This window comes from Heterodontus francisci, unplaced genomic scaffold, assembly GCF_036365525.1.
Source record: "Heterodontus francisci isolate sHetFra1 unplaced genomic scaffold, sHetFra1.hap1 HAP1_SCAFFOLD_43, whole genome shotgun sequence".
NCBI lineage: Eukaryota > Metazoa > Chordata > Chondrichthyes > Heterodontiformes > Heterodontidae > Heterodontus > Heterodontus francisci.
The window spans coordinates 20,036,919-20,047,455 of record NW_027141852.1 but is presented as its reverse complement, the minus strand read 5'-3'; the positions used below and the strand labels follow the sequence as shown (position 1 = coordinate 20,047,455).

General features: G+C 43.4%; 1 protein-coding gene across 1 annotated transcript; it reads right to left on the bottom strand.

The window, feature by feature from the left end:
- Positions 1 to 9,888: 9,888 nt before the first annotated feature.
- LOC137365007 (histone H2B 1/2-like) lies at positions 9,889 to 10,278 on the bottom strand. Its single transcript, XM_068027879.1, has one exon. The coding sequence runs from the start codon at positions 10,276 to 10,278 to the stop codon at positions 9,901 to 9,903; it is 378 nt and encodes a 125-aa protein (XP_067883980.1). The 3' UTR covers positions 9,889 to 9,900.
- Positions 10,279 to 10,537: the final 259 nt, after the last annotated feature.

Here is a 10,537-nt window from a genome sequence, read left to right as displayed (position 1 = left end):
CAATGTGATGACTTTAATCTGGGACTGTTACTGTCAGATATTAACTCCTGCGCGATCGCAGCAAACACAGCGACTCCCTCGGAGGATTGCTTTGAGAAGACGGGTGAATGAAGAGCAAACACACTGCAGGGAATGATGTCAAACTGAGCTTCAGAAAGGGGGAATCCCCCAGCTTGAAACGTTCTCTGACCTTTCCCCACAGCCCCAGTTCCTTTGCTCAAACTCGGAGAAAACTGAACTGGGGAAAGTTCCAGTTTATTTTTGTCAGTTCCGATGAAGGGTCACTGACCTGAAACGTTAACTCTGCTTCACTTTTCACAGATACTGCCAGACCTGCTGAGTGGTTCCAGCATTTCTTGTTTTTATTTCAGATTTCCAGCATCCGCAGTATTTTGCTTTTCTTCCAATTTATTTTTTTTTGTCAATGAGTGGGGAAAGAAGCGCATGCGCGATGCGCCTCCTCCATCCGTGTCCTTCTGCGTCATTTAATTAGTGAGCGGAAGAAGTTTGTTTGAAACAGACGGGAATGGAGACTGAGAGCCCCGGGATAAGTGAGTAAACAGCAGTCTCCTTCCAGCAGCACATTGCTTTGAGAGCCTGTCCGCAGAGGGGCTCAGAGTTCAGCATTGACTACGGAGCAAGTTCAGGGGGAGTTGGGGGCTGTTTGTAAGAGGCGGAGTGGAGCAGGAACATGGAGTGAGCGCGGAAGGAGAAGCCTTTCTCAGGCTGTTTGTGGACAAGGTAACGGAGACAGAGCAGGAAGAAGCTGCTGTTGAAAATCATTGTTGTTTTCTCTCCTCAAACCTGTAATGCATGTTCATGGTTTAGCTCCAGTTTCACACTGTGTTGTTATTGAGCAGTGAATACAGGGAACAGAGCCAGACTGTAGGGATGGGGACAGTTATGCAAACAACACCTATTGCTGGCGCCAGGTGAGTAGTGTCAAGGAAACATTTTAAACAGCAGCTGTCGGTTTCCGTTGAACGATTGATCCAAGAGAAGCAAGGAAATGGCAGATACTCTGAACAAGAATTTTTCATCTGTCTTCACAGAAGTGGACACAAAAAACATCCCAGGAATAGTGGAAAATCAAGGGGAGTAAGGAGGGGGGACCTTAAAACATCACCATCGCGAGAAAAACATGTTTTTGGAAAACTAATGGGACTAAAGGTTGACAAGTCCACTGGATCTGATGGCCTACATTCTAAGGTTTAAAAGAAGTGTCTGCATAGATAGTGGATGCATTGGTTGTAATCTTCTTAAATTCCCTAGATCCTGCAACAGTTCCAGTGGATATTAAACTGCAAATGTAATGTCCCTGTTCAAGAAAGCAGTAAAGAGAAAGCAGGCAACGATAGGCCTGTTAGCCTAATGTCTGCCATTGAGAAGATGCTGGAACCAATGATTAAGTCAGTTATCGCAGAAAACATAGAAAAATTGGAGCAGGAGTAGGCCATTCGGCCCTGCTCTGCCATTCAAAAATGATCAAGTCTGATCATATAATTCAGTACCCTCTTCCCGCTTTCTCCCCATATCCCTTGATCCCTTTTGTATTAAGAAATATATCTATCTCCTTCTTGAATATATTTAATGACTTGGCCTCCACTGCCTCCTGCAGTACAAAATCCTGAGAGGTATAGACAGGGTGGATAGCAAGAAGCTTTTTCCCAGAGTGGGGGATTCAATTATTAGGGGTCATGAGTTCAAAGTGAGAGGGGAAAAGTTTAGGGGGGATATGCGTGGAAAGTTCTTTACGCAGAGGGTGGTGGGTGCCTGGAACACGTTGCCAGCGGAGGTGGTAGACGTGGACACGATAGCGTCTTTTAAGATGTATCTAGACAGATACATGAATGGGCAGGAAGCAAAGAAATACAGACCCTTAGAAAATAGGCGACATGTTTAGATAGAGGATCTGGATCGGCGCAGGCTTGGAGGGCCGAAGGGCCTGTTCCTGTGCTGTAATTTTCTTTGCAGAGAATTCCACAGGTTCATCACCCTCTGAGTGAAGAAATTTCTCCTCATCTCGGTTCTAAATGGCATACCCGTATCCTGAGACCGTGACCCCTGATTCTGGACTCCCCAGCCATCAGGAACATCCTCCCTGCATCTAGCCTGCCTAGTCCTGTTAGAATTTTATAGGTTTCTATGAGATTCCCTCTCATTATTCTAAACTCTAGTGAATATAGGCCTAGTCAACCCAATCTCTCCTCAATGTCAATCCTGCCATCCCAGGAATCAGCCTGGTAAATCTTATTTGCACTCCCTCCATGGCAAGAACATCCTTCCTCAGATAAGGAGACCAAAACTGCACACAATACTCCAGATGTGCTCTCACCAAAGCCCTGTATAACTGTAGGAAGACTTCCTTGCTCCTGTACTCAAATCCACTTGCAATGAAGGCCAACATACCATTTGCCTTCCTAACTGCTTGCTGCACCTGAATATTTGCTTTCAGCGACTGGTGTACAAGGACACCCAGGTCTCTTTGTACCTCCCCCTTTCCCAATCTGTCACCATTCATATAATAATCTGCCTTTCTGTTTTTACAACCGAAGTGAATAACCTCACATTAATCCACGTTATACTGCATCTGCCATGCATTTGCCCACTCACCCAACTTGTCCAAATCACATTGGAGCCTCTTTGCATACTCCTCACAACTCAGCTTCCTCCCCAGCTTTGTGTCGTCTGCAAACCTGGAAATGTTCCCTCACCCAAGTCATCAATATATATTGTGAATAGCTGGGGCCCAGGCATTGATCCCTGTAGTACGCCACTTGTCACTGCCTGCCACCTGGCAAAAGGCCCGTTTATTCCTCCTCTCTGTTTCCTGTTTGTCAACCAATTATCAATCAATGCCAGTATATTACCCCCAATTCCATCTGCTTTAATTTTGCACACGAACCTCTTATGTGGGACCTTATCAAAAGCCTTCTTAAAATCCAGCAACAACACATCCCCTGGTTCTCCTTTATCTATTCTACTAGTTCCATCCTCAAAAACGCCAGTAGATTTGTTAAGCAAGATTTCCCTTTCGTTAACCCATGCTGTCTTTGTCCAAACCCGTTTATGCTTTCCAGGTGTTCTGCTACCACATCCTTTATAATAGACTCTCGCACTTTCCCCACTACTGATGTAAGGCTAACTGGTCCGTAATTCCCTGTTTTTTCTCTCTCTCCTTTTTTAAATAGTGAGGTTACATTTGCCACCCTCCAAGCTGTGGAACATTTAGAAAATTATAATACAATCATGCAGAGTCAACATGGATTTATGAAAAGGAAATCAAGTTTGCCAACATTATTAGCGTTCTTTGAGGATGTAAGAAGCACGGTAACTGAAGGGGAACCAGTAGATGTAATGTATTTGCATTTTGAAAAGGCATTCGCTAAAGTGCCATGCAAAATGTTGTTACACAAGCTAAGCGCTTGTGGTGTTAACGAGTACTATATTATTTATTTTATTTATTTAGAGATACAGTACTGAAACAGGCCCTTCAGCCACCGAGTCTGTGCTGACCATCAACCACCCATTTGTACTAATCCTACATTAATCCCATTACCCTCTCACATCCCCAACTTCCCTCAATTTCCCTACCACCTACCTATACTAGGGGCAATTTATAATGGCCAATTTACCTATCAACCTGCAAGTCTTTGGCTGTGGGAGGAAACCGGAGCACCCAGCGAAAACCCACGCGGTCACAGGGAGAACTTGCAAACTCTGCACAGGTAGTACCCAGAATCGAACCCAGGTCGCTGGTACATGCTAACTAACAAGAAACAGAGAATTAGGATAAATGTGTCATTTTCAGGTTTGCAAACTGGAACTCGTGGAGTGCCACAGGGATCAGTGCTGGGGCCTCAACTACTTACAGCCTAGATTAATGATTTGGATGAAAGGATCGAGTGTATTGTAACTAAATTTGCTGTTGATACAAAGAAAGGTGTGAAAGCAAGTTGTGCGGAGGACACAATGAGTCTGCAAAGAGATAAAGACAGGTTAAGTGTGTGGGAAAAATTTGGCATATTAAGTATAATGTGGGAAAATGTGAGGTTATCCACTTTGGTATGATGTAGAGAAAAGAAGAATATTAAATAGGGAGAGACTGCAGAATGCTGTGGTATAGAGGGATCTGGGTGTCCTCTTATATGAATCACAAAAAGTTAGCATGGAAGTACAGCAAGTAATTAGGAAGGCTATTGGAATTTTGGCCTTTATTGCAATGGGGTTGGAGTAGAAAAGTAGGGAAGTCTTGCTACCACTGTACAGCGTGTTGGTGAGACCACAGCTTGAGTGTGTATACAGTTTTGGTCTCCCTATTTAAGGAGGAAAATAGTTGCATTGGAGGTAGTTCAGGCAAACATCACTAGGTTGATTCCAGGGATGAAGATGTTGTCTTATGAGGAACGTTTGACCTGGTTGTGCTACACTCATTGGAGTTTAGAAGAATGAGAGGTGATCTTATGAAACATATAAGATACTGAAGGGGCTTGACAGGGTATTTACTGAGATGATGTTTCCCCTCATGAGGGAATCAAGAACTAGGGGGGACAGTTTCAACATAAGGGGGCTCCCATTTTCGATGGAATTGAAGAGGAATTTCTTCTCTCAAAGGGTTGTTGTTCTTTAGAATTCTCTACCCAAGAGGATGGTGGAGGCTGGTCATTGAATATATTCAAGGCTGAGTTAGACTGACTTTTGATTTACAAGGGAGTGAAGTGTTATTGGGACACGCAGGACAGTGGAGTTGAGACTTTGATCAGATCTGCCATGATCTTATTGAATGGTGGAACAGACTGAGTGGCGGAATGGCCTAATCCTGCTCCTAGTTATTATGTTCTTGCATTATAATGCCAGGTGGAATTAAAAACTTGACTTGTGCAAATATCCCTGCTCCAGCAGGTATTCTCATTCATGGAGCAGTGCAGATGTTGGGTTGTTCCTGGATGTCACTAAATTGTTATAAAACTACCAAAGAAAACCTGATCAGCAGAAGCTGAGTGCTGCAGTGGAATCAGACACTGACACTCTTTGTATTACTGATCATCCTGTGTGGTTGGTCATAATGATTATTAATTGAAATATTACATTCATGTCTTTTCTAGTTTCTACCTCAATTGATCTTGAGTTACAAGAGATATTTTTCTTTCTTTCTGTCAGGAAATACTTGAAGGAACCAGAAGGATTGTGATGATTCCCCAGCACAAGGATATGTACAGTCCACTCCTTCTAACACAGAGTAGGTACATTATCACTCCCAGAGCTCAGAGACACAGACAGGCCATGAGTTCCACAGTCACAGAGAGCAGAAGCAGTCAGACTCACACTGATCCCAAGTTCCAGAGACACATTTTCAATCCAGCAGACAATCAAACAAAGCAGGAGAGGCAGAAGTTGTTTCCAATTCACCCCAACTCAGTACTGCTGAAAGGTAGGTCCATCAATCTCAGTTCAAAATCACACCCACTATCAGATTGAAAGGCACCGGATCAATCCCACAAGAGTGCACCCTAAGCTACAAATTAAATATGAGGTAGAGCAGCTGATGGAAACGTGCAGAATGAATCCTAATAATGTAGCCCAGACTGCAGACTGAGTGACAGATTACAATGTAGTACAAACATCTGATACAGTATCAAAAGGAAAGTTACAGTATTATGTCAATTAGTGCACACTGCACTGCACATTACATACCAATCCAATAATCTCTGTAAGAGCTGTACTGAATGATATCGTATCAAATGAATGATTCTGATTATACTGAGCATGCCATGTGTGAGTTTGAAATATATGTTGTCATTCACAAATGTGTTCATACAGTTGCAGACTAAATACTAGTCCAAAAAGCACAGACCACAACTGAGTAAAACACACAGTTAAAATGTGCAGTGGTTTATATTTTAAAATACCAGTGAGACAAGAAAATAGTGATACATTATGGTGTCCAACAAATAGTTCTCAATAGCATCCCGTAGATACATATTAAGTACAGGTACAGAAGAATTCCACACTCATACAGCACCAGCGTCACATAGATACAGAATGTATCACGTTTGCAGACAATACCAGTAGCTGAGAGATACAAAATGAATCCTACTGTAATGGACTGTGCTAGAGATAGACACATAAAAAATAAATTGTAACACACATTCAGTACCAGAGACTGCCAAATGCAAAATGAGCACTGGATATGCACACACAGACTGTACCAGAAACTGACTGATACAGAATGAGACCCACACTCATACGTAGTACCAGAGGCGAACATGTAAAGAATAAATACAATATTCACTTCCAGTACCAGAAAATAATATATGCATAACAGATATCACTCACATACACGAGCAGAGATTGACAGACAACAGAATGAATCCCACAATCTCATTCAGTACCAGATACTGACAGGTACAGAATGAATCCCATACACACTGTACTAGGCACTGAAAGACATAGGAAGAATTGCACAGTCACATACAATAGAAAACACTGACAGATACTGTAGGAGTCACATGCTCACAATCATTACCAGATACTGTTGAAAAGAGAGTTAATCCCACACTTGCATTCATTGCGAGAGACTGAGATACATAAAAGATATCCACACTCACATAGAGTAACAGAGACTGACATGCAGAACTTGAACCACACATATGCATAGTAGCAAAGTCTGAAAGGTATTGAGTCAATCCCACAATCAGATACAGTGTCAAAGACTGATAGGCATATTTGAGTTCACTTCCATAGAATAACAGAGATTTTCATGTACAGAATGAACCTTATTTCACATTCAGTCTGGATACTGATAGATACACAATGAATCCTACAATCATGTTCAATACCAAGTTCAGACAGACACCATATATACCCCCCACTTATTCACAGTATCATAGACTGACAGACACAGAGTGAATCACAGAAAGAACCAGAGATTGACATATATACATTGATACCCAAGCTCACATAAAATGTCAGACACATAATTAAAACCATGGCATATATAGTACTTTAGACTGACACATAGAGAATGAATCACACAGTCACATTCTGACTGTGAAGAGTGGTGCATACAGAATGAATCTCACACTCACATTTAGTTCCAGACACTGACAGATACAGAATGATATCCACATTCAGCCACAGTAGCAGATAGATACAGAAGCTGCCACGCATACAATACTCATGATTGACATACAGAATGAATCACACAATCACATTTAGTTTCATAGACTGATACTCAAATAATCTCACACTCAGACACAGTACCACAGACAGATAGATGTAGAATTAAACTCGCAGTCACATAATGTACCAGAAAGTGTCAAAATTAATCTCATGAAGTACAAAAGATGGATGGAATTTGTCTCGCACTCAATGTAATCACCTGCACTGAGCACGCCAAGCGCAAGACGGTCACTGCCATGGATGTGGTGTACGCTCTGAAACGGCAGGGCCGCACTCTCCGGATTCGGCGGCTGAACAATTTGACCCTTTTCAGCAAACACACAACAAAGGCTCTTCGAAGAGCCACCCACTGCCTCACAGAGCGAGCAGTGACCTAGAAATGGGAGCTGGGATAGGCTGTTTAGAACAGTTCAATCAATCTGAAATATTTCAGATTTCCAGCTTTCGCAGTATTTTGCTTTCACTTCTTTGTTCAATCAATCTGCTGTGTTCGGGATGAAAAAAAATGGAATCCCCGAATTTGACATTTCATTTGCAGCAAGGATGTGCAGTGGATTTGATTTTCTAAACGGGCTGTGTAAACAGTGCCCGAGACTCTACAGTTAGTTATTTCCCCAGTCGACACATGCCCTCAGTGAAAAGCCACATCACTCCTCCAGAATCACTCATTGTTTTCATAGAATTTCAAAATGATTTCGCTGCAATGAGGGAATCCGGGAGTTTAGCAGCAGCCGTTGAATCGGTCACTGGAACCAAACCCACTTGTGATGTTATTTCCCCCGAGACGGTGTTTCCTGCACTGAAACTGACAGGGTTTGTGAAACTGATCAGTTTCAGCTCAATCATTCAGGGACCTGGAATTCCCGCAGTTTGAGCCCGCGCTATCCCGAGCCCACTTCTGATTGGTCACCCTCTTCTCATTCACATGTCTTAACCAATCGCAGAGCTTCGAATTAGGAAATACAACAATCACTGGCTTAAATTGGCAGACAGTTTGAATTCGAAAAAGCCGCCAATTTCAGTGTCGGAAAGAAGCGAATTGATGGAAAATCTGGCGTTAGTTTTCAGCTGTTCGTAAAATCGCGCCAGGACTTTGTGCTGATAAAAGCGGAATTAAAAAAGTTTTTGATGGGTTATATATATTACGTAGTTCTAATCTAATTTTTTGTCTTCTTATCTGTATCTGGCGGGAAAAGACTCTATTCAGCAATCTGTAACGGGACAAATAACTCAAACTTGGTGTCAAAGTAATAAATTAGACAGGCTTTGAGGGGAGTGAGAAATCACTGAAACAGATGCTTAAACATTTGAAATAGTTCTCATTCGGTCCTGTTACTGACATTTTGGAATCAGACAGGAACCAGCCCTTTCACAGAGACTGTGGGTGGCTCTGAAAAGAGCCTTTGGTTTATTAGATGACATTTTGGCCGCTTTACTTTTTCTGGGAGCTCTGAGCGCTGGTTTTCTTGGGCAGCAGCACGGCCTGGATATTAGGCAGCACCCCGCCCTGAGCGATAGTCACCCCTCCCAGCAGCTTGTTGAGCTCCTCGTCATTGCGGACGGCCAGCTGCAGGTGTCTGGGGATGATGCGGGTCTTTTTGTTGTCCCGGGCCTCGTTACCAGCCAGCTCGAGGATTTCAGTGGTCAGATACTCGAGCACAGCAGCCAGATAGACCGGGGCTCCGGCACCCACACGCTCAGCATAGTTACCCTTTCTTAGGTGCCTGTGAACACGGCCCACCGGGAACTGCAGTCCAGCTCGGGAGGAGCGAGACTTGGCCTTGGCCCGAGCTGTGCCGCTGGTCTTTCCTCTTCCAGACATTTCCACAATCTCACAAAGACTTTCACAAAGGATGGATATTTTCTGCAGCATTTACTTTACTTATAGACTGAAAACTCTCCCCATTGGTCGCTACAAAATTCACCTCATTTGCCTATATTCTTCACCAATCAAGTCACTGACAAACAGAAGTGGGCGGGATTTTCCCGCCACAACATCAGAAGCAGAAAATGTGTCAATTTCAAAAAGCCCGCCAATTTCATTGTCAGAAAGGAGCGGATCAAAATAAATGTCATCCTTAGTCAAATATTTAAAATCCCTTCTCTTTATTTTGTTCTATTCAACTCTTTCCGTCACCAATTACAGACGCGGGTTTAAAATGTTGTTTAAATTGTGGATCTTTCTCCAATCGCTTTCAAACTGTCCCGGGACTAAATCCCTGTTCACAGCATTTCCCTGAAGCGAAACGTTCAGTTTATCTTCAATCAGAGCCCAGTGTCCTTCTCTGAAAAGAGGGAGCCGGATCGAGTCCTCAAACTTCCCTTAGTCTGCTGTGTAATAATCCCATTCCGGGCTGTTCCAGTGCGGAGAGTTGCTGTTAATAAAATGATGAATTAGTTCACATTTCAGTAATAGAGTGAAGGGACTGAGGTCTGACCCTTACCGCTGAAAGCAGCTGTTAATGCGGTCATTCAGGGGCTGTGCAAAACCACATTAACAGCTTTATGCAAAAAAGGAAAGGCGGATGAGCGGATTATGGGTTTGAGTTCGGTTTATGGGACAGCAGTCAAAAACACAAGAGTGGGACATTTATTATGTTACACATTGTCTTAAAATGATTTCATAGAGATGTTCGGATGCAGCTATTTCAGAGAGATTGTGGGTGGCTCTTAAAAGAGCCGTTGTGTTTGGGATGTTTTTCAGTCCATTGTGCAGTTTTACTTGGAGCTGGTGTACTTGGTCACCGCCTTTGTCCCTTCCGACACGGCGTGCTTGGCCAGCTCCCCGGGCAGCAGCAGGCGCACGGCGGTCTGGATCTCCCGGGAGCTGATGGTGCTGCGCTTGTTGTAATGGGCCAGGCGGGAAGCCTCACCCGCGATGCGCTCGAAAATATCATTCACAAACGAGTTCATGATGCTCATGGCCTTGGAGGAGATGCCGGTGTTGGGGTGAACCTGCTTCATCACTTTGTAGATGTAGATGGAGTAACTCTCCTTCCTCGACTTTCTCCGCTTCTTGCCACCCTTTGCTGACTGTTTACTCACAGTTTTCTTGGCGCCCTTCTTAGCAGCTGCTTTCTTCTTCTCCTCAACCATCTTCAGATTCAATTTCAGACACAGAAATAAACCAAACCCCTTCCGAGTGCGGATTAAATAGACAATCCCACAGCTCTATGCTAATGAGGGATGGGGGAAAGTAAAGATTGTGATTGGGTGATTGGGAGTGATGTCACAATGGTTTTTTATTGTAATTCTGTCAGTGGTCTCTTTCGCCATCCAATCAGATTAAATATTTGCAACCAATCACAAACACCCTGACTGCAATCAGGAAGTATATTGCACAAAGACTCTCCCC

Coding starts and splice junctions, on each gene's coding strand:
- LOC137365007 (XM_068027879.1), bottom strand. CDS start 10,278: ATGGTTGAGGAGAAGAAGAAAGCAGCTGCTAAGAAGGGCGCCAAGAAA.